The sequence below is a fragment of the Panthera pardus genome, unplaced genomic scaffold (genome assembly GCF_024362965.1).
Source record: "Panthera pardus isolate Hobbes unplaced genomic scaffold, ASM2436296v1 HiC_scaffold_24, whole genome shotgun sequence".
NCBI classification, from domain to species: Eukaryota; Metazoa; Chordata; class Mammalia; order Carnivora; family Felidae; genus Panthera; species Panthera pardus.
In genome coordinates, this window is record NW_026526810.1 from 53,694,214 (window position 1) to 53,719,316 (window position 25,103).

At 45.0% G+C, this 25,103-nt stretch overlaps 1 protein-coding gene across 1 annotated transcript in view; it reads left to right on the forward strand.

The window, feature by feature from the left end:
- EHD4 (EH domain containing 4) overlaps positions 1-25,103 on the forward strand; it is an 88,179-nt gene that overhangs the window by 18,397 nt on the left and 44,679 nt on the right. The window contains exons 2-3 of the mRNA XM_019442489.2: positions 3,165-3,341; positions 12,702-12,799. Coding sequence (XP_019298034.1) covers positions 3,165-3,341; positions 12,702-12,799 — 275 coding nt within the window. The remainder of the gene's footprint in view (positions 1-3,164; positions 3,342-12,701; positions 12,800-25,103) is intronic.

The following is a 25,103-nucleotide window of genomic DNA, read 5'->3' on the forward strand; positions in this document are numbered from 1 at the left end:
GTTCCTAAGCGTATTTATTTATTAGTCTACTAGGTGCCTGAAAAAGTTCTGAAATTATTTTAAAAAATTAAATTTGAACATGTTCTGAAAAGTAGCTCCTTCTCTGTGCAGCTTTTTTCTGGGGAGAATGGGGAGAGCTGGCCCCTCATTGTTAGGGCAGCCCCAGGACCATGCCGGAAGACAGCTGGGAGAGCTCTTATCTCTCACTTTTGAGGAGATACAAGATGGTGCTGCCTGTGGCCAGTGCCACCCTCTGCATGAGGGCCCTGAACCCCCCTTGTGCTCCTCATCTCTGAGCAAACCACCAGCTCAAACCCAGGTTTAAACATTATCTGGAGATGGGGCGTCTGGGTGGCTCAGTCGGCTAAGCATCTGACTTCGGCTCAGGTCGTGATCTCGCAGTTCTTGAGTTCAAGCCCCACATCAGGCTCTGTGCTGACAGCTCAGAGCCTGGAGCCTGCTTCAGATTCTGTGTTCTCCCTCTCTCTCTGTCCCTCCCCCGCTCATGCTGTGTTTCTCTCTCTCTCAGAAATAAACAAACATTAAAAAAAATTTAAACAAGCGTCGCCTGGGTGGCTCAGTTGGTTAAGTATCTGACTTCGGCTCAGGTCATGATCTTGTGATTTGTGGGTTCGAGCCCCACATCAGGCTCTGTGCTGACAGCTCAGAACCTGGAGCCTGCTCCAGATTCTGTGTCTCCTTCTCTCTCTGCCCCTCCCCTGCTCATGCTCTGTGTCTCTCTGTCTCTCAATAACAAATAAATGTTAAAAAAAAAAATTTTTAATTAAACATTATCTGGAGACAGCACAAGACCTGGGGTCCACCTGCCTGCATTCCATTTCCACTGAAACACTTACTGTGTGACTTTAGGCAAGTTGCTTAGCCTTTCTGATGCCCCAGTTTTCCCAACTGTAAAATGTGCCCACCTCAGAGTGTTACGGGGATCACAACACTCAGAACAACTGAACAACTGTGCGTGTGGAGGGCCTTTGTACTCCACATAAATAGTGAGTATTTGGTAAATGCTGTGCTATTATCCGATTGTTTTTTCACATTTCCTCAAAATGTAGGGGACATATTTAAATGTTATCTATTCTGGTGCTCCACAACTTCACAGAAAGATAGAAACTTTGGATGAGATTGAAACTAGCAATGAGATCAATTAGATGTTTAGAATATAGCTTGCTAAGATCGCTAAGCAATTTCAATTTTGTTGACATAAAAAACGTAAGTGTAAGGGGTGGCCTAATTTCTTATTCTTAGAAAGATGGCAAAATTGTGTTGGACAGTTGGTAATGCAGTTCCTTCTATCCCTGGAAATAAAATCACAGGTTCTGGGCCAAAATTTGATCAGTCAGGACATTTATTCTTAATTTTACTTTTTAAAGTTCATTTGTTTATTTTGAGACAAAGAGAAAGCGTGAGCAGAAGAGGGGCTGAGACAGAGAGAATCCTAAGCAGGCTTTGCATTGTCAGCGCAGAGCCCAACAAGGGGCTCGAAACCCATGAACAATAAGATCATGACCTGAACTGAAACCAAGAGTCAGATGCTTAACCGACTAAGCCACCCAGGCACCCCTAGGACTAGGGGCCTAAATGCCTAGGCACTCCAGGCTAGGACCAAATAGATTGTTGGCTGCAGGATTGGGGAGCTGGAGAAAGTTGTGCAGGGTGAAGGATCATCTCCTTGGAGGGGCTGGGACATGGCTCTGCCCTAATCACCTCAAACAGGGATTCTTCTCCACCACTCCCCGCCCCCCCCCCATTATTTTTGACAGTCACTGTGGAGTGTTCTCTGAAGCTGTTGCATTTCCACCTGTTGCTTGGGGATGAGGGAAATGTATTCCAAAATACTCTTTTCTTCATGTTCCTCATGGTTGCAAAGGAAGGAGGGAGTAGTGTTTGCTCACCTCCCTGCCATAACTACTCTTTAGTGGGTTCCTTCCTCATGGAAAGGAAATCTTGGTCAAGAGGGAGGCAGGGAGGGGCTCTGAGTGGCTTCAGCTGAATGAAGTGCTGGTGGTGGAGGGGAGCTGTGTTAGGGCTCAAGCATTTCCCACAGAAAGCAGACTTTCCCCACCACTCTACTTCTGGCTACCTTGCCACAACCCCACTGAGCCAGTCTTTGGCCTGTATCACATGGGTTGGTCTTCTCAGCCCCCTAAAATAAGAGCCCTCAATGATATTTGCTAGGCCCACTGTGCGCAGTTGTACAGGTTAAGCCACGTGAAGGCACTTGGGCAGAGGGGCATGTGGGGGCGGGGGTGGAATCCAGCTAGCTTGCCAAGCTGTAAATCCTAGTGCAGGGCTGGGTCTACCTGGAGGAAGGAGCATCTTTTTCCAATTCGCACATAAGGCTAGTAATGGCCCTGGCAGTATTTAATCTGAACCCCTGCCCCCTGCCTCCTTCAACCCCATTGCCCATAGCAGCCTCTGTTGCTGCTGAATTCTTTGGAGATCATCTTCCATGGCCATGACCTCCAGGAACCCAAGGGAGCTGTAAAATGCACAAGGGAGGATGTGACGGCTACATTGATTGCTAGTGACAAAGAGGGAAAGGGTTCATTATTTCATTCACGACACTGAGTGCCCTCTGTGGGCAGGTACAGTGCTGGGTGCTGGGAATAGGCATCTAGCCATAGACACGGGCCAGCCTGCAAGGGCCCACAAACAGTGAAGTCCAGTGCCCCTGGTAAACACTATGATGGCTGCAGGCACAGGGTGCCCTGGGCCCACAGAGGTGTGCCCAACACACTGGAAGGACAGGAACACTTCCCAAATGGAGGTGGTCCTGAGCAGGCTCTAGCAGGATGCAATGGGAGCTGGCTGGGTACATTTCCCTGGGGTGGTGCCTATGGTGCCCATGGAACCTGAAACAGGAATTGTGCTAAGGAAAGGTACATTTTCAGAAGCTCCTGGAAGTCTACAAGATGTCTGACCTGTTACAAAGCCTCTTATACGGGTGGGGGGAGACTTAGGTTGTAGATTTTAAGCTTTGAAAATTTGTCATTAGTAAAAGAGTAAAATGCCAGTCATTCTCCTTTTCTTGGGGTCTATATTCCTAGGGCTTTAAATGATTATGTTAAAAATTGGTAGCCCCAGGAAGCTTCCTGGCCTCTTGCTTTGTGACAACATGCCAAGTTTCTTTTCTTTTTCCCTCCCAGATACTTACTGGAGCAAGATTTCCCAGGCATGAGGATTGGCCCAGAGCCCACCACCGATTCCTTCATCGCTGTGATGTACGGGGAGACTGAGGGCAGCACCCCAGGCAACGCTTTAGTCGTGGACCCCAAAAAGCCCTTCCGAAAGCTTAGTCGCTTTGGAAATGCTTTCCTGAATCGGTAAGGACCAGCAAACTGCTATCTTTGGTCAACCTTTGTTTAAACCTTTTCTTTGAATTCTTGCCAATTACATATAAAGGTTCAAAAACAGAATGGAGCATGTCTGTTCTAGAACAGAGAAGCTATAGAGAATATGCTTATTGTATTCAAATATTTGAAAGATTATCATAGAAAATGATCATTTATTACCCATTCTGGGTAGCTTCAGAGGACAGAGCTAATCCCCAGGATTAGACATTATAAGGCTGCACAGTATAAGGAATAAATTTCTAATAGTTTCATGTGCACAGAAATGGATCCAGTTGCCTTGTGAGGAAGTGATCTCCCCATCACTGACACTGTTAAGCGGTTGCTGCATGGCCACCTCTCAGGCATGGTGTGCTGGGGCGTCCTGCACAGAGAACCTAACCCAGATGACCCCTGGGTTTCGCCTGACCCCCACATTCAGCCTGTTGATTATTCCAGGACAGGTCACCTTGCCTGCCTGGCTGCCCCTTAGGCTTCTCACTCCCTCACTCTGAGCTGCTTCCTTACTCATTAAGGCAAGGGCAGGGGAAATAGAGGCAAAACCACACGAAAAGTTCATTTTGTTACTTGCTCATGATATTACAGATGTGAAGTCATGGGACACCTCAGATTCTGTCTTAACTGGAGATGAGCTTTATTTATACCACCCTGTACCCTTCTCCAGAGCTCCCAGTGATACAGAGGGATGTGGAGGCAAGCAGGTGTCCTGGAAGTAGCTGTGCGCTCTTGGACATGACCTGCTCTTCTCTCCCTCTCCTTCCTTCTCTTTGTCACTCCTAGCTTTTTTTTTTTTTAAACCTTTTCCCTTTCTTCTCTCCTGCCATACCCTTCACCTCTCCCTTCCCCTCTTTTATGAATCTCCTGCCTTAGACTGGTTACTCTGGGGGAGTGGGCTTGTGGGGTGCCAAGCCAGGGAGGGGTCATCTCAACCCCTTTAGGAAGAGCTGACAGACAAAAGTCCTGAACTATACTTCTTTTTAGATGGTTTAGAAAATAAGAATAAAGGCTTCCAGCCAACTGCTATCCTCCCAGAGGCTGAGGCACCCATCACCCAGCTCCAGAAGGCACCATTCACAAGGACTAGGGGATAAATTTGTGCCCAGGCACAAAGAGCCCAGGTGGCTCTGCCAGGGGCAGCCCAGGTGCCTCTGGGAAAAACTGGGCTCTACTGGCTTTCTTATGCTCTTATCACAAATTAAAGGAGGCATCCAAATGGCAGCCAGGGAGAATGGCAGTGGGATAAATAGAAATGCACAGATGATGTAGATGGGCTCACAGAGAAATTCCATCTTACTGCTGACAGTGGTTTACAGAATACTGTCCAGATGATTTTTTCCACCTGCAGGATGCTCTGGGAGGGACTTCCTCCTCATCTCCAGAACAGCCTTGGTTGCCACCAGAGCCTCTCCTGGGGGAGAAGTAGGGGTTAGAACCCAGGTGGGAGAACACCAGAGGGTCTCCTGAGACAATTGAGGGGAGGTGGGGCAAGAAGCTCCCCACTCAGGGCCTCCTGGGGCATCCTGGTCAGAGAGCAGGCTACAGCCAGGCCTCCTGTCTCAAGACTGGCCCCAGATGCTTCCAGAGGCCTGGAAAGTGCAGGGCACAAGGTCCTTCTCCATGGAAGATCGCCTGGGATCCTGTGGTTTCATTCCCACTGCCTTTAGTCTTACTCTCTTTTTGCCCAACGAAGGCTTAAAAAAGAAATAAGCTGCCACTTTTTTCAAATTACTATTTTATGGAGTCCATGTTCACAAAGGAAAACCCTGGAAGAATGGCTGTTGGCTTGTTTTCTTTTGGCAGATGATTTACTTTCCCAACAAATTTATCTTTTTTCAAGTCCTAAACCTACAGCAGATATCTGAGTATGGAAAAGAAGCATTTAAGAAAATTTGGGGGGATGCCTGGATGGCTCAGTCATTTAAGGGTCTGACTTTTGATTTTGGCTCAGGTCATGATCTCATGGTTCATGAGATCAAGCCCCACATCAGGCTCTGTGCTGACAGTGTGGAGCCTGCTTGGGATTCTCTCTCTCCCTTTCTCTTGCCCCCAGCCAACTTGTGCTCTCTCTCTCTCTCAAAATAAATAAACTTTTTTTTTAAAAAAAGAAAATTTTGAATGGCAAGGTCCATTATCTGAGATTTAAAACTTGCTGAAAATAACCCATGCCTTATATAATCAAGTGTTAATTAAATTGAGAATACATAGAAAACTACTATCAAATAATATATGGCATTTACTGGGTATCAGATATGGTACTTTACTTGCATATTAGCTGTAAATCGTCACCATAACTCTGTGACATGCATGCTGCTGTTATCCCCAATGTAGACAGGGAGAATTGATGCATAGAAGTTCATCTAACTTCCACAGGGTCACTCAGCTGATATGCGGCAGTGCTGGGATTGGAGCTCAGGCCATATGGCCCAGAGTCCCAACTAGTGACCACCGAACGGCCGAATGGAATGACATTTGGACTGAGAATCACTGCCTGCTGCTCCCTAACTTTTAAGGCTGTCCCTAATATAACCCATTAACCATAATGATAAAGGTGATGACTATGTCCCAAATTAGAGATAAATGATTTCGTATACACTACTTTTCCTGCGTTAATAAAACAGTGCTACCGTGGCTGTTTTACAAATGAGAAAACTGAAAGCAAAGAAGTAAAATGACTTACCCAAGAAAAGGCAGAGGCAAGATTAGAATTCAGTTTCCTCTTCCCTCCTACCACCCTCCACCTCATGAAGCCCTGGCAAAGAAGTTTCTGTTCTAGCCATGCTGGTGGCCAGGCATATGTGAGGCTCACGTGTAAGGGATGTACCTCATCGCACTTAAGAGTAAACAGTATGACTAAGACATAGCCACACAACAGTGCTGTTGTTTCCCCCAGGCTTATGTAAGAAAAAATCAATTTGGGGCACCTGGGTGGCTCAATCTGTTAAGCCTCCAACTCTTGATTTCGACTCAGGTCATGATCTCTGGGTTTATGAGATTGAGCCCCACACTGGGCTCTGTGCTGGTAGCACAGAGCCTGCTTGGGATTCTCTGTCTCTCTCTCGCTCTCTCGCTCTCTCTCTCTCTCTCTCTCTCTCTTCCTCCCCCTCCCTCCCTCAAACTAAATAAACATTTTTTTAAATCAATTAGCACAGGGCACTCAAATGTATGTATGTAATTACAGTATCCCTATGGGAACACCAGCAAGGCTAGCTGTAAAGGCAGGCAAACTTCTTTTTACACAGCATACTTTCTGGGAACGAGGTCAAAATAACCGTACTTAGTAGGAATGGGAATTGGTTGTCCACAGGGGAGAATTTTTTCCCTAGACCCACCAAGCAACTACCATCACCCACGGGATAGGTCTCATTACCCTGGCCCTCTCACTACGGGGCATGGCTTGAAGATATGCCCCCAAGGGCATCTTTAAAAGAGGTTAGTTAGTACTTCACAAGGTGACACCAGCCTCAAAGCATTAAGCAAGCCAGTGCAGCCTGCATTTCAACATGTAAGGCTGGTTTCTAAGAAAGCAACAGAGGGGCTATGTACACTTTTGAGAAAAGAAGACAAATTCCCAGAAGGCAGCTTCAAATTATAGAAATTCCATACTCAAACAGTAAAAGGAGTTGAGTCTAGAACAACAAGAGTTCTATGGAAACAACTTTAAAAAAAAAGAGACAGAGCGTGAGCAGGGGAGGGGCAGAGAGAAGGGGAGACACAGTATCCGAAGCAGGCTCCAGGCTCCAAGCTGTCAGCACAGAGCCCGATGTGGGGCTCGAATTCACGAACTGTGAGATCATGACCTGAGCCCAAGTCGGACGTTCAACCGACTGAGCCACCCAAGGCGCCCCTGAAAACAACTTCAATGCAACATTCTGAAACTCCACCATGCTACCTTACTTTCGAGAGGGATTCCACAGTCAGGCCTGTCGTGGAGCTGCTCCATGGGAATGGCTCCACAGCCTGTTATCAGGAGGCAGTTCCAGCTCACACAGGAGCAGATGGACAACCAGCCCCACCTGAGGGCACGAGTCCTGGGAGGCTCCAGGGTATTTTGGTCAGTTCTAGAAGTGTCACATTTGGCATCTGACATTTCCCCCCAACCAGTCTGCTTTTGAATTGGATGTTATGTTTTTCCCTTAATCTACTTTTCTAAACAGGGTGGTTTGGGGTTTTTTTTGTTTTGTTGGGTTTTTTGTTTTGTTTTGTTTTGTTTTTTTTAGTCCAGATAGCCGCAGACATTGTTTTTCGTTTAGGATCTAGTTTAGTGTTAATTTTAAATTGTAATCATCCACAGGCCGCCTGGGTGGCTCAGTAGTTTAAGTGTCCAATTGTTGGTTTTGGCTCAGGTCATGATCCCAGATCAAGCCCCACATAGGGCTCTGTGCTGATAGCACAGAGCCTGCTTCGGAGTCTCTCTGTCTCTCTCTGTCTCTCTCTCTGCTCTTTCCCTGCTCATGCTCTCTCTTTCTCAAAATAAATAAACTTAAAAAAATAATTGTAGTCATCCACAGAAGAAATTCTTAATCTCATTTACTTCCTCATTGCCTCTGTTTCCTTTTGAAAAGTAACTTTTATCAGTGGCTCTAGGGATTTTGAGCTAAAGGAATCTGAAGGGTACTTCTGTGCACCCGTCCATTTAGCCAGTCCTGATGATGGTGGTGATAAAAACAAAAACCCCACTATCTCACATTTGCATGATGATTTAGCAATAATAGAATACTTATGTGTAATTTTGGACTTATATTGTATTTTTTGCCTCTCTGTAATTAAATGAGACTTTAGCAGTGGAGGTTTTTGTTTTGTTTTGTTTTGTTTTTTAAATATATGAATGTTACATAGTCACTTAGTCCCATTGGGAGTTTTTTTTAACAGATGTAGTTCAAGTATACAGCATCAGTCCAGATACAAGCTGGCTCTGTCAGCTAATTTAGCCTCAGAGATTAAGGAAAATAGACTTTTGCCAAGAATCACCAGCAAATTTGTTTTTTTTTTTTTAATCTGAATGATTAACTGGCTTTGTTTGTTTACTTCTTTGTTTTATGGCATGCTTATCCATAATAATCCCCCTGAAGCACTTCCCATTAATCTTTAACCTCAAGATTTGTGGTAGCTGCCAGGTCATTAACCGTAGTTCTTCATTGGCAGCTGCCTGCACGGTCCTGGCCCTGACATTCCAGAAAACCAGTCTTTCTCCCTGGACTTCCCTGCTGTGGGAGTCAGGAAAGAGAGGCTTGGTTTAGAAAAGTATCATCCTTAGGTTGGACCACATGAAATTGCCAATATTCCACCATCTTTTACTTGTAAAAGATGTAAGTAATTCTGTAACAGTGGTAATTCTGTAAGATTCAATCTAAGAGGTAACTGTGGGCTTTTTATAGTCTGGATGTGAAATTCTTCCTGGGCAGTGGAAGGTTAGATCAGCTTTTGTGATAGGACCATGTAACAAGAACTATGATATTTTAATGTAACAATTATCATGGGTTGGTTGTCAAAGTCTTTTTGTGTCTGGTGTACTGTTTACTATGCCTTACTCTAATCAGTGAGTGAGCTGTGGTTGAAGAAGATGCTTTGAAACTGCACGATACTCTCTCCATTGTCAGCATCCATTTATTTGAACCTGATGACAACCTGGGAGCTCTGGGGCTGGTAGAATTGCTCAGACACCTAGAGCTTACAACATGAGTAAGCAAGGGCTTCTGCTTCCAGGCCCTCCAGCAGTGGGCCCAGAGCAAGTCACAAGGGAGCCTCGGGTGGGGAGTTCCAGGGCTACAGCACGTCACTCCCTTGTTTTGGAATGTCGCCCTCTATGATAAGGCACAGAGCAGTGGCTCAAATGCACGAAATGCTGGTAGCAGCCTAGTAGTCGAAAACCTGGGCCTGAGTCCAAACTAGTGGGTTAGATACCAGTTCCATCCCTTACAGCCATGTGACTTGGCATGTGCCCCAGTCTCCTCCTGCGTAAATGGCAGTGCACAGCCCCTACCTCTCAGGTTGTGGCAAGGATTAAGTGAGTTAATGTCTACAGAAAGTATCTAGAGCATTGCCTGATACATAGTGAGTGGGCAGTAAATGTTTGTGCCATTTTATTACTACTGTAATTGCTAGATATCACTATATTGCTTGGAAACCAAAAGCAGCATTAGGGCACTGCCTGGTTCTTTTTAAATATTGATCATCGAATTGGAATGCTAGCATTTAGAGGCAACTTAAAAATCACTGATCCTCTCACTTCCTTGTTTTACTAGGCAGCAAGACCTTATAGCCCAGACTATTCCTTTATCCAGCCCCCTTTCTGCTACCCCTGAGCCTTTGGGGTGTGGGAGTGGCAGGGAATGGGGGTCAAGCACAGGGTTTGGGCTCATCCTCCCCTCCTCTTATCAGAACAAGATGCATCAGGTCAGCCCTGAATGAGGAAACACTCCGTAATGGCTTCTGTGAGGCTCCTGGGCTTAGCCAGCACATGTCTGCGTATTTTGTGTGAAATGTAGAAAGCAAGGCACAGGTACATTTATGTTAGTCACTCTGGCAAGGGTAGGAAATCCATCTTGGGATAGCAAATCTGTGATTGGGAACATTTCAGCACACAAACATAAGCAAGAAAGGCCTGACCGAGGGCTGACAAGAAGACACCCAGTAAATAACCTTTTTTTTACCTTGCTTTCTTAAAGCTTAAAAGTTAGTGTTCCATTAGGGTTTTTTCTGGTTACAATATAATTATTTAAGAAAATATGTGTGGTTCCAACCCCAGTGTATGAGGCCTGCCCCCACATGGGGGTCTGAAAGCTGACTTCTGCTCTGTGCACCCCCCTACCTCCCCACCCCTGCCCCCCACCCCCACCACCATCACCCCAGTCCTTCCCCCTCCCCCACGAGGCTTCCTTGCTTTCTTTCATGGAGTGTAGTCTGCTTTTACACGCATAACCCAACCATGCCCTCTCAGGATGCTCCTGGAGAGCTCCCTGCTCCTCTTCCCACCCCCATCTTCTCCCCCCTCTCCCCTGCCCCTCTCCTTCCTCCCTTCTCTTCCCCCTCCTCCCTTTTTCTGCAATTACCCCTGTGGGCCACTCAGCCTGCTGTCTTGTTTATTGTGTGGTAATGTCACCACATCTGACCGCATCTTGGTTTGTGGCTCACAGATTTTGTCTCTGCTGTTGAGTCAGGAGGCAGGGGAGTTGTCGAAAGTTTGTCACTTTGCAGAGAGGGAGTGGACAGTTTATAAATTTTGAATCCCTCTGTTAACTTCACACTAGAATCTAGGGGTTTTGTGTTTTGGAAAAATTGATATTGAGTGTGAGCTTGTGGTTTTGGAGAAAGGTCAGCCTCTCACAGGAATACTTTACGTAAAATAGTTTCGCATATGTGCGATTCTTCGGCACTGTCAAATACCTCAAGCCATCTAATAAAAAGGATGGGACTGTGGTAAGGTACTGACAAGAAACGCGGTCTACCGCGGATGTGCTCAGAACTCTGTTCCTACCTCGATTCTAGAGCATTACATGCGGTGGTTTTCTTTTTTTTTCTTTGTGAACTTACAAAGAACGAATGCTTCGTTATCTCTGTGTACTTTATTTTCATGGGTCTGCTCTCCCAGTGTTGGGCAGCGGGGTTTACTTACAGGTCTGGAGGATGCACGATGGGCAGGAGAAAATCAGAAATGAGGGGCTTTTCTTAAATTAACTTGGCCCTTTATTTTTAACGTTGTGAGCTTTTTAACTTTATGGATTCAGTTCTACTCAGCTGACATCAGAAATATTAGTCTGTGGTCTCCAGCCAGCCATGCATTAACGATATGACCTCAAGATGTCATAACTCCTTTGTGCTTCAACTTTTCCAGCTGCAAAATGATGATAGTATCTTTTCCTACATTTTCCTGGGCTGACTTGAAAAGGTAGGAAAGAATGTGTAGGAAACTTGTCCTGAGCACCTTCAAAACAAGCTGATTTGAAATGTCAGTAATTGTACCTCTTGCTCAGGACTGCCCACCTCTCGCCATGCGGCTGCGCCCCCACCCTGCCCGTGAGGCTGTGCCGGCCCCGTGTGCACTGTGAAGGCCAGCATGGCATCCCTGTCCTGCATTCTCAGCATATTTACTTTCTGAGTGATCCCACCAGTTCCCCTGAATGGAAGAATTGAGCTTTCACAGAGGGTTTTCCAGCTTTCTGCCCACACAGATGCAGAAGTTAGCCATTTACAATACAGGAAAAGGGGAGGCACTCTCTCTGCAGTGTCTGCCTGAGAACAGACACAGTGCCTACCAGAGAGCCACCTTGAGCCCTGCTGCCTGGGTGAAAAAGTATCAAAGTGTTTCCTTCCGCTACTCTAGAGTTACTCAGTATTACAGCTAAAAAGGACCTCACCAGTCCCTGTCCAAGTGTCTCCATTTATACATAAGGACACAGGCCCAGAGCCGGGAAGCCCTTGTCCAGGATCCCACAGCAAATTTCTGACAAAGGCTGAGCTGAGCCTGCACCCAGTCTGCTGACCCACAGGCCATATTTTTCTTCCACTCCCCTCTGCTTCCGTGAGGCCGAAACCAGGGCAGCTGACAGCAGGAGGATCGGGATGAGAAGGAAGAGACGGTGACAGGCAAGTGAGGGCCAAGGAAAGAGGCTTGAGACGCTTGGCCAGGACTCTTCCCCGCCCCTGCCACTCTGTGCACTCTTAGGGTATCCCTTGGTTTCCAAAGCACCTGGAGGATTTGGGGTATTACCCACAGGTGCTTGCCCTGTGCTGGGCCTGAAGCCATATGGGCACCAGCCTGGATGCTGAGCCCCCAGGCCACTGGTACTTCCACTGTCCCAGTAGGGAGTGGGCAGCAGCCGGGCAGGGAGCTTGGACAGTGGGCAGTGACCCTGGAGGAGTCATGAGATTCCCCGGGGAGGAGAAGCCCGGGATGTTTGGCCAAGGAGAAGCCTGGAGAAGGGGCAGGCGATGCTGACGGGCTTGGGTCAAGCTAACCTAGGCTTAAGTTCCAGCCCTGAGTGATGCTGAGTAAGTTACTTACCTTCTATGATGTTAGCAGGAATTTCTTCCTCAAGGGGTTCCTGTGAGGAACAAATGAGACGATGTTTGTAAACATCAAGTGTTCAGCAAATATCAGCTCAAATCAAAATTAACAGTTAAGGATCTGGTGGCTGGTGGCAGCAGGTACCAAGGCACCTTCCCACACCTGCCCAAGGGTCCGGCATCCCGTCCCCATGGCCCCAGTGGAGGTGCTGTCAATGCCCTGCAAGTTCCCGCTGTACAGACCATGTCGGTAACCTTGAGAGGCCAAGGAACTCTTCAGAGCTCAGAGATATGTAGTTCCTAATCCCACCTTTGATCCCTTTCTTCCAGATTCATGTGCTCCCAGCTGCCCAATCAGGTCCTGAAGAGCATCAGCATCATCGACAGTCCCGGCATCCTGTCTGGGGAGAAGCAGCGCATCAGCCGAGGTCAGTGCCCACCCCTGTCCCAACCCTCCTCTGCTGCTGCTGAGGCTTGCTATCATGCCAGGGGAGGGTTTCTGTTTCTGTCAGATTCTGTCCACCCCACCCCACCCCCTCAACCAGGATGCCTCCAGCAGCCCTGGGAAGCTCAGGTGTCCAGAGCTGTAGGGCTCTGAGAAGCCACCAGGATGCATGGCATCAAAGGTTCTCATTTCAACTGAAAAACTTTCTGGTAATCTCTTCGTTCCTTTAAACACTGCCATTTGCCACTAGTGCCTACCTCGTGTAAATCTTCTCAGAGGGGACATGCATATCACTACTAACCATTCCCTTAGACATGGGAATAAAGGAGGTAGGTAGTCACAGCCAGGGAGAGAAGCCCTTCCCCTGTTCGTCCTCCCTTCCCTGTTGGCACATGGCCCGTGGCCTCTGTGGCACCCTTGTGATGAGTCAGCCATTATTGGTATCTGTGGAGCCAGACACTATGCTGCGTGCTGGGGATGCAGCAAAAACAGGTACGGTTAGTTTCTGCCCTCAAGGAGCTAATGTTCTAATGAGGAAGACAGATGTAAATCGAGTCGTCATAGGGAAACAGAAAATGAGACCTGAGGGGTGCCAGGGTGGCTCAGTCAGTTAAGTGTCTGACTTCAGCTCAGGTCATGATCTCTCAGTTCGTGAGTTCGAGCCCCGCACCCGGCTCACTGCTGTTAGTGTAGATCCCGCTTCAGATCCTTTGTCCCCCTCTCTCTTTGCCCCTCCTCTGCTTGTGCTCTCTCTATCTCAAAATAAATAAATAAACTTAAAAAAAAAAGAGAGAGAGAGAGAACTGGGATAAGTGCTCTGAGATGAGGGCCTTGTGTCGAGGGTGGAAGGGGACCTGGCCTGGCCTTGGGGTGTTGGGAAAGATGCCCATGGAAGCAACATTTGAGCCAAGACCTGGAGGATAAGTAGGAACTACCTAAGGGAGGCCTGCAGTGGGGAAGGAGAGACTAGAAGGTGTTCAGAGATGAACAGAGAGTAGAAAATGCTTGTGAAGGATGGTGAATTTGGGCTTCTTCAGCCATCTGAAAACAAGGCTGAGCCCTAACCTTGTCTAGCCCTGTGCACTGTGGTTAAATAGAATGGGCCTGCTCTCTCCCCCGCCCTCCTGGAGAAGGGGCCATCAGGGGCGGCCCCGAGGACATAGCTTGCTCACAGTGAGGAGATGCCTGGCTGGAAGGGTGCTAGGTTGGATTCCCGCAGTCACAGAGGCAGGTCAGGTGCCCCTGGCCCTTGAAACAAAGTCTAGTCCTTCAAAGCTTTGCTAGGAGGGAAAAGACAGAGCAGATGAATTGCTGCTTCCACTTGTCCCTGATAACTCTTCACAACTCCTTGAATAGCAAGTCAGTAAAACTGTGTTTAGAAGTGCCAGGGTTGAGCGGTGACCTGTCTGGGGTCATGGCCTGGGGTTCTGGCTAGGCAGTGGACTCCCCCCGCCCTAATGAAGCAGAAGTACAGCTACGTAGGCTGCGGGGACACTCCCAGGAGCTAGAAAGCAAGGTTCCAAGATGGGTAAAGAAAGGCTCCCAAGGTCTGCAAGCCCTCCTTTCTCATGGCATTTCAGGAATGCTGACTTTGCAGCTTCCACAGACTCTCAGAGAGCTCGGGACCGCTTTGCTGGGCCTTCACCCATGCGGTCAGGGACTCCGTGGGCAATTAGGCCTCCCTGAGGCCTCCAAGTACCTTGCTTATAGAAAAACCCAGCATAATACTATTCTTTTCTCATAAATGTCTGTTAGTTATATTTTCTGTCATAAAGGTAATGTTTGTTATAAAGGATTCAAGCAATGAATAGGGACATACAAAATCTGTCACAATTGACCATTGTTACTGGTGTTCTCCAGCTCCTTAGAGACTTTTTCCTGTGCATATACGAACATATTATTTTTAACAGAAATGCGATTTCCAAGCACATTTTCTACCACTTGATTTTTTGCCGTAATGGTCTTTCACAAACATCATTCCATGCCAGTATGTCCAAATTACTTTATTCCTCTTAACAGCTGTTTCGTGTCCATCAAAGGGACATAACATGGTGTATTTAACCAATTTGTGGATCTTGTGATGGCTAATAATCTTTCACTGTTATAAATACTACCACAGATAGACATCATTTTTGTACCTTTATGCCTCAATGCCAATAGATTTTTTTTTTTTAAGAGCCAGTTTAGGACCACTCCTTTGGCACCATAAAAGTTGCTCTGCAGATAAAATGTTTTGTTTTAAAACGAAAATAAAGCAAACCCGTGTCCCGCAGCTTTTCTGAGCCATCCATGTTTTACTGCATCTACCACTTGGCCAATTCTAATCACCCACATTCTTTTGGGTTTCTTCTTTGCTGAGCAATTACAAGTGTCTTTCAGACTACAGATTCTTTATAGTAGTGTAGCGTGGGGTGATGCTTTCAGGATGCTTTGAAGACCAGTTCTTTTTAACACTTTATAGGAATCTGATTCATATCCTGGCCCAGTACTTCCTCACATCCTGTGCACAGAAATAGCACATACGGTTCCAAGCGGGCAGTGTTCAGGTGGACCCTGCCACCCTGACAGATACAGCAGCTGGTGGGGAAGGACCGAGAGCTGCAAACAATGACAGCGTTCTGCACTGTGGTTCAAGTTCCCAAGCTTGAGTACCAGACTGTGTTTGGGACAGTTGGTGGCTGGAGACAGTTTTAGCACATTAACTCCAAAGAGTCTATACTGCTTTAGAGCTGCTTTAGCTGACACTTTTGCAGACAGTGCTACATTCTGATTCAGACTCCTCCTGCTTCCATCCATCCAGCTTCATAAATCACACCACCACCTTCACTGGTCGCTTATGTCAACATTGGATGAGGTGGCAGATACAAATTGTGACCCCGCAGGACATTTGGAACATCTGCTATTGACTTTATTAGCGGGGCTTTGACTTCCTTACGGGTGTTTTGTCTGTAAAAGAGGAAAGGTAGCAGCTGCTGTGCCTTCTCCTTGTCCCTTGGTGCAGTTGATGAATTAACCCTCAACAAGCATGTCCCACTTTAGGGGCTCAGTCATCTAACCCTCTGACTCTTGATTTCGGGTCAGGTCGTGATCGAGCCCTGCATCAGGCTCTGTGCTAAGCATGGAGCCTGCTTGGGATTCTCTTTCTCTCCCTCCACTCCTCTCCCTCACTCACACGCACTCTTTCTCTCTCTGAAATTAAAAAGAAAAAAAAAAAAGTCTCTTTAGGTGCATATCCGTAATAGCAGTGCGAGAACAGCCACCGTGTGCTGAGCTATATGTCTGCACCAGGCTAATCCTGGGGGATTTGCTGTCTACGTTAAACCTGCTCATACTCACACACTGACAGAAGCTCGGCCCTGGCCAAGTAAACCGCACGTGCCCTCACTCCCCTGGGAAAGCAGAGCCTTCCAACGATCACGAGAACTCTTTCCCCAGCTGCTAGGCAGATGGGTGACTGAGCTTGACATCTGGGGAGTGAACAGTAAACATTGTTGACAGGGTGCTACTTCTGGAGAATAGGCTCAGAGGATGGGTGCTTCAGGCAGTCGCCAAAAGCTGAAGATGTTGTGGGTCCACCCTCGAGCTGCAGGGCTCTGCAGCCCTGGCTGAGAGTGAGAGCACTCTGGGTAGGCGGTGCGGCTGCGGGGGAGGCGGTGAGGGGCCGGTGACTGCTGAGCACCCCCAGGAAGACGTGCTGACTGTACCACACCCAGAGATCTCCCCATCAGCATAGGAAAAGGCCGAGGGCAGATGGAGTGGTGAAGCATTGTGCTACCTTGCTGGGAGTCGAATGGGAAGGCAGGACTAGAACTGACAAGCTGGCCCCACATCATCATTGGCATCCTCCAGGAACCCCCACGGTGTTGCCCAGGCGTCCAGAGCTCTAGGGGCCAGATGGTCAGTGAGGGTGCAGCTCTAGGAAGGAATCCTGATGTGTTAGTGGTGATAGCAAAAATGGGGACTCTCAACACAGGGTTCAGTAATATAATCTCACCTCACCCACAGCTCCATTCTTCCTGGCTTATTCCTGTCTCCTGACATAACTCTGGTTCCCTTGTATCTGGTGCTGAGTAGAGGGAGAATTGTGATCAGAAGGAGGACATAGTGTTCATTCATGGCTCCTCTCTAAGCCAAAGTCGTAGGTGACGGGAAGAAACACTCGACATTTCTACATGACAGTTCATATCTTGTGGTCTCAGGTTTGAGGCAAAACATGGCAGATCCACTCTTATGTCAGAAGTAACTTTTACCAAACAACAAGTGTTGGCGAGGATGTGGGGAAAAAGGAACCATCGTGCACTATTGGTGGGAAGGCAAACTGGCATACCCGCTGTGGAAAACAATTTGGAGATTCCTCAAAAAATTAAAAATAGAACTACCCTACAATCCAGTAATCACATTACTGGGTATTTACCCAAAAAACACAAAAACACCAATTCAAAGTGACACATGCATCCCTATGTTTATTGCAGCATTATCTACAATAGCTAGACTATGGAAGCGGCCCAAGTGTCCATCAATAGATGAATGGGTAAAGAAGATGTGGTGTGTATATATACCATGGAATATTATTCAGCCATAAAAAAGCATGAAATTTTGCCATTTACAGCAACATGGATAGAGCTAGAGAGGATAATGCTAAATGAAATAAGTCAGAGAAAGACAAATACCATATCTTATATGTGGAATTTAAGAAACAAATGAGTAAAAGAAAAAAGAGAGAGAGAGAGAGAAACCAAAAAATAGATTCTTAATTATAGAGAACAAACCATTGGTTCCCAAATGGGGGGATGGGTGAAATAGGCAATGAAGATTGAAAGAAAGAGAGAAAGGAAGACGGAGGGAGGAAGGGAAGACAGAAGGAAGGAAGGAAGGAAGGAAGGAAGGAAGGAAGGAAGAGGTGACCTTTACCAACTAGAATGTGCCTCAGCCCATCCTTGTCCTCATCAGAATCTTAACACCGGCCCTAGAAATCAGATCACTGGACCCCTTGCCTCCCTGCTGGGTTTTCACAGTAAAACAAGAATGCACAGTCAACATTTGGGGGGAGTGTTACCTAAATCTGTTTGGAAGCTCTATAAATAAAACCCACCAGGATAATTGATTTTGAAACAATGTTTAGTATACTCCATATGGAAACCCATTATCCTTCAGATGTTCCTTGCTTTAATTATAGTTAGCAGAAAATCTTTAGGAACAAAGGATTGAGTTCCGTGACTAAACTGTAGCTTTCTTGGCTGACATAAAGAATATCCATCATGCATGGATAAAAATGTTCTGATATATTTATAATAATTTTATGCTAATCAAGTAATAGCTACCTAAAAGTCCTACAAGCTTTTCCTGATTCTTGTAGTCAATAAAAGAATGTTTCAATTCTCAAGATTTTCTAAATTATTTGCTTGAAAGGTATGAGTAAAATGTGAGTCGGGTCACTTTTAGGAAACATCTTTTGCCCCTCATGACAACATCCAGGTTTTTGACTTTATGTGATGAGAAAAGAGAGCACACTTACCCACACATCCTTATTTTCATTCCTACTCTCTTATTATTCTGGCTCCTGGCCTGTTTACTTTCCAAAATACTGTTTATTCATGCTGAACCTAAACATCATCTAGGACTTATTTCTAGACGTGGCATGAACACAAGTGTGTTCCCAACTCCTGGTACAAACCTCTGGGTTCTGGTTCTCATCATAATGTCCCGGTCTGACAAGGAGAACACTGTGAAAGAAACCTAATGGAGCACCTGGTGTACGTGCCCATCTATTTAGCATGTAAGCATGTGGAGGCTCTGTTTTGGCAGTGAATAATTACTCCTGTGATTTCCTGAAAGCATGAGGTTTTGTGATGCCTTCAACAGACTTCACTTTGGTAAACAAAAGTAACACAATTGTCCTCTTTTAACAATTTACATGACTCTAGGGGTGCCTGGAGGACCCTAGGGTGGCTCAGTCGGTTAAGCGTTGACTCTTGGTTTCAGCTTAGGTCATAATCTCATGGTCCATGAGTTTGAGCCCCGAATCGGGTTCTGTGCTGACAGTGTGGAGCCTGATTGGGATTTTCTCTGTCCCTTTCTCTCTGCCCCTCCCCTGCTCTCTCTTTCTGCCTCTCTCTCTCTCTCTCAAAAATGAATGAATGAATGAATGAATGAATGAATGAATGAATTTTTTAAAAATTCTAAATAACTCTTAAAGAAAAAACTCTTGGTCTTAATTTTCCAACAAATCTATCTGTTCCTCCAGGAACAGCACCCTGTCAATGAAAAATCTGAGAGTATCTTCTTCTGATGTCTAAGTCCTTCACTGTATAAGCCTTTCTCTTTATAAGTCAACAAATACAACTGAGTAGATAGGAAAAAATAAAAAGGCAGAAAGTGTCCTGCTAGTAAACAATAAATTATGGTAGTACATTCAACAGAAGGAATCGAACTGTGCTTCAAATAACAGAACAATCACATTAGCTTCAAAAATCATTGATTGATGTTTTAGTATTTACATACAGACACCCTTAAGTCCTCTTGATTTTAGCAACATAAAGGAAGGCCCTCAAGATTAAAAAAGGCATCTGAAGACATATGACAGGATATGTGAATAAGCAGTTTCAAGGGTCTGACAACTCAGCAAAAGCTCCCAAAACATAATATCACAAAAGAACCGACAGACCCAGGGAAAGGGGATGTGCAAATCCAACCTGGAATTAATTAATAAAAGTGCAGGAAAAATAGCAAAGGTACAAACAAACTGTAATCAAGAGCGTACAGACACTCCTATTTAACAGGCCTTTGGAAGTTGGAAGACAAAAAGCCAGATTTTGAAGGTGGCCCAAGAAAGGAGAGAGAATATTTAGGGCTGCCTGATAAAAATGACTTCCTCTCTCAGGCTTAGGGACCCACAGGGCCCAGGGGGACAACAGACACATACACAGGAGGAAGGAGTCTTTTCCCTAAAAGAATGAGATATAGCTCAGGAGCATCCCAGCTTTTCTGCAACACCAGAGACTGCGGTGACATGACCTCACTGGACATGTGGCCCTCATAGGTGCTATTCCTGTCCCCAACTCCCCACCCCATGATTGATATAGGGCTTCTTGATTTTTTGTTTTGTTTCTTGGGGTTTGGGTGTAACCACAGTTCATGCTCTCTTAGGTCCTCTCCTTGTCCACTGTGGCTCCTCCCAGCTTCAGGGCATTCCCAGGCTTCATCAGCATGTCCTTGGACCTTCACCCTTGGATCTAGAAGTTGGGCAGAGAGGGCTCAAGAAAGAGCAAGCTTTGAGGCACACCAATAGAGACTGCCCACTAGATTGACAGCAGTTCATTAAGGAACAAGTTCCTCTGAGATGTATTAAGCTCTTATGTGCCGTGAACCAAGCTAGGAACTGAGAGCATAAAGGTGAACAAGGTACGCCCCTGCCTGGAGTGGCTGCTGCCTAGTGTGGTCAGCCAGCCAGTCACTGATGCACCAGATTGTCACCTCAATACACTTACTACCCATTCAACCAACAGCAGGACAAAAAATGGACATGGTCACTGCCCTTATGGAATTTAAATTCTGATGGGAGGGTCTGATAAGATCAGCAGGTGGGTGAATGAATAAATCATTGTAAATAGTCATGAGGTACAGGAAGGAAACAGATGAGACACCAAGTTCAACAATAGGGGCTGAGGTAGAGCTGCCCTACTCTCCAAGCTGACTGTGGCTGAAAGCTCAGAGGAAACCGGTCTTCCGAGTGGGGTGGGGCAAGGTTTTACAAGTTTGGTCTGACCACATTGTCTATTCAGATATGTCCCACCTGATATATAAGGAATATATAATATAATAGATATTCAGCTGTCAGATATTTACACATGGATTTCAGTTCCTGAATATTCATGTTTTGTTTTATTTTATTTTATTTTATTTTATTTTATTTTATTTTATTTTATTTTATTTTATTTTATTTTTTTCCCTGAGGTCTCTTCTGTTGCCTACATCAACCAGTCTGTAAACCCAGAATCAAACAAATCACTTTCCTGGGTCCAGTCAAGGGACTGAAGTCCTGAATGTAGTATATTGGGAAGCATGGACAATCGAAATGGACTCCCTGGGTCTAGTTTGGCTCAGCCATGTACACCACTTGCATGGCCTCGGGGAAGTTGTGAGTCTCTCTGTAAAAGGAGGGTAACAGTACTTCATGCATCATGTTGTTGTAATTGAGTTAATACATAGAAAGCAGAAAACGATGCCCCACCTAGCACACAGTAAGTGCTCAATACATGTTAGCTGTTATTACTTGCATCATATTATTGCATTATTGTTGTTGTTACTGTTGAAGGCCAAGGAGTTTTCAAAGGCTGAGTTTAATCAGCCTTTATATTGGTTTATATTGGTTTCTCACCTCTTGAAGTCTTCTGTCTCATAGAGTAGGACAAATTTTTGTCAAGTTATCTGAAATGTAGAGTTTGCTGTTTGGGGACTGAATATTCTATTTTTAGATAAGTGTTCCTACCTTTTTCCCCACAAACCTTGGTTATTTTATTGATGGTTACCTTTTAAATTTTGAAACCATATGTCCCTCTAGCCATAGAGAATAGATAGCACTTTAATTGATTGTCCAGTTTAAAAAATATTAGATGAAAGAGAATTTTTTTATTTTTTTAAAGTTTATTTATTTATTTGGAGAGAGTGATAGAGAGCATGTGTGAGTGGGAAGAGGCAGAGAGAGAGAGAGAGGGAGAGAGAGAGAATCCCAAACAGGCTCCGTGCTGTCAGCATGGAGCCCAACATGGGGCTCAATCTCACCAACTGTGAGATCAGGAACTGAGTTGAAATCAAGAGTTGCATGTTTAACCGACTGAGCCACTCAAGCACCCCTGATGAAAGAAAATTTTAAAATAAGAGACGTTTTTTTTTTGTTTGTGTGTGTGTGTGTGTGTGTGTGATCTTTTTGATATTTTTTTTATTTTAAAAGAAGTGATGGTATAAAAAGTGATGGGTAACTTTAGGGGCATGCTAGAGATATTCATTCAACACACATTTATACAGATTATACACAAGGTGCTAAGCACTGTCCTGGATGCCAGGATTCAAAATGAGTTAGACACAGGCCTTGGCCCAGATACTCATACTCATTTGGGGTGGATGGACCTGCAAAGAAACCACTCTGATCCTGTGTGTTACAGGAGTTCTGGTAAAGAAGTTCAATGAGTAGGGGACCCCACCACCCCCCCAGTGGGTAGTGGACGGTAGGTAGTCAGTGAAGCTGCTAAGAGAAAGGATACTTCTTCTCCCTCTTCCTTTGTTTTTTTTTTTCCTTTTGCATTTTCTCTCTCTTTTTTAACAAGTAGTGGTTTTTTTAATATATTTAAATATTTTTAAATATTTCTTATATATGTTTTTAATGTATATTTTTATAGTTTTTTTATATATTTAAAAAGTTGTGCAACCATCCCCACAACCAATTTTAGAATGGTTCCATCACCTCAAAAAGAACTCATTGTACTCATTAGCAATCACTATCAATTCTCCCCCACCCCCTAGACCCTGGCAACCACTAATCTACTTCCTGTCTCTATGGATTTGCCTATTCTGGACATGTCATATAAATGGAATCAAACAATATGTAGCCTTTGTATCTGGCTTTTTTCACTTAGCACAGTGTGTTCAGGGTTCATCCATGTTGTAATGGGTATTAGTATTTCATTCCTTTTTTATGGTCGAGTAGCATTTCCTTGTATGGCTCTGTGACATTTTATGAATTTATCAATTGATGGACATTTGGGTTGTTTCCACTTTTCTGGCCATTTTGAATAATGCAGCTATGATTATTCATGTACGAGTTCTTGTGAAAACATACATTTTCAATTCTCTCGGGTATATACCTAAGAGCAGAATTTTTGGGTCATATGGTAACTCAATGTTTTGAGGAATGGCTCAGTTTTCCAAAAAGGCTGCATCATTTTACATTCCCACCAGCACAATATAAGCATTCCAGTTTCTCTCCATCCTCATCAACACTGTTGTTTTGATTAGAACCATCCCAGTAGGTATGAAGTGGTATTTCATTGTGGTTTCAATTTGCATTTCTCTGATGGCTAATGATATTGAACATCTTCTCATGTGCTTTTTTAGCCATTTGTAGATCTTCTTTGAAGAAATGTATATGTAGATTCTTTGCTCATTTTTGATGGATTGTTTGTCTTTTTATTGTTGAGTTTTAATATTCTTTTTTTTTTTATTTTTTTTATTTTTTTTTTTAAATTTTTTTTTTCAACGTTTATTTATTTTTGGGACAGAGAGAGACAGAGCATCAACGGGGGAGGGGCAGAGAGAGAGGGAGACACAGAATCGGAAACAGGCTCCAGGCTCTGAGCCATCAGCCCAGAGCCTGACGCGGGGCTCAAACTCACGGACCGCGAGATCGTGACCTGGCTGAAGTCGGACGCTTAACCGACTGCGCCACCCAGGCGCCCCGAGTTTTAATATTCTTTATGTATCCTCTCTACTAGTCAAATATTGATTTGAGAATATTTTGTCTCATGTCCTGGGTTGTCTTTTCACTGTCTTTATGGTATCATCTGAAGCACAAAATTTTTTCATTTTAATGAAAGCTAATTTATCTGTTTTGATTTTTGTCACTTTGCCTAACCCAAGCTCATGAAAATTTAATCCTATATTTTTTCTAAGAGATTCATAGTGCTAGCACTTACATTTAGGTCATTGGTCCATATTAAGTTAATTTTTATTTATGGTGTGAGGTTGGGGTCCACCTTGATTATTTTGCATGTGTGTATCCAGTTGTCCCAGCACCGTTTGTTAAAAAGACAATACTTTCCCCCATTGAATTGTCATGGCACCCGCGTTGAAAATCAGTTGGTTGTAAGGCACCTGGGTGGCTCAGTCAGTTAAGCATCTGACTCTTGATTTAGGCTCAGGTCATGATCTCATGAGATTGAGCCCCACGTCATGTTCTATACTGGGCATGGAACTTACTTAAGATTCTCTCTCTCCCTCTACTGCTCGTGCTCACTCTCTCTCTATCTTAAAAAAAAAAAAAAAAAAAAAAAGGACAAATCAGTTGGCTAGACCTATGGTTTATTTCTGCTCTCTCAATTCTATTTCATTGATCTATATGTATCTAACCTTATGAGACAGCACTTCTTGATCAGAGCTTCCAGATAAGTCAGTTAGTTCATCAGCCAGCAAGTTCAGGGCCTTATGAGATAGGGTATGGACACAATGAGATGATGGAGTGAAGCTTTTACCACAGCACCTGTCTGGTTCATAGTCAAGAGAAAGGTAACCATGGCTGCCCTTCCTTACTATTGTTACCCTCTCCCACGCAGCAGAAAGGGTGTGTGCAAGAACAGGGGAAGATGTGTGAGCCGAGGTCCTTTCGTGGAACATGAGTTGTGCATGTGGCTGGAATATGGGCGTGTGGTGAGTGGGCACGTGTGACAGGAGAGACTGGGTTTTGTCCTGAAGGCCGCACGAAACACTGAGGAGTGTGAGGTAAAGGGGTGATATGTTAAAGAATTCCGTAGAAGAGAACCTATGCCCTCATGAAGCCATTTTTATATTTAGAGCTTGAGCTCAATGACTTGTTTCAGAGCTTTGTTTGAATTTGGCAGCAAAAAAAAGTGTCCATCCCCAGGGAATGGGGCTGACCACCGATGATTTGTTGGCAGATCCTGTTTTCTGGCCAGTGCTAAGGCCAGTTGGGGTGTGAGGTCTTGGACATCACTCGTTTCTTGGGCCTCCAACAGGAAATCCTGGTTCCTTTTTGTTTCGGGGAAGTTTGCTGACAAATGCATTCATGGCTCCTTTTCCGCCGCTGCCACAGGAAATTCCACACCACAAGTGTTGCTGCTTCTGTCCCTAATGGGAGCCCGTCATCACTGTGACTCAGAATGGCATTTACCAAGCCCTGGTAACTATTTTTAGTTTTTATGAATATTTTAAATGCACACTGGATCGCGAAGAACGACTGCTTCTACCAAAACTTCAAACCTACCTGGCCTTTGAAGTGAAAAACAACTTTTTTTGGTGGAGAGAAGGTCACTTATCTTACTATCCTGTAGAGAGCAACTCATGATCATCAAACCTTTCATAGACATTGGGATACAGAGGTTAATCAGAGAAAAGGTTTGCTCCTTACTCCTTTAAGTAATAATAATAATAGCTAATACTTACACAGTGCATTGTAAATTGCTTTCCATATAATATTAACTCATTTGCTCCTCACGAAAGCTCTATGAGGTAGGAACTGTTATCATATTTCATAGGAGAGAAGACTGAAGCACAAAGAG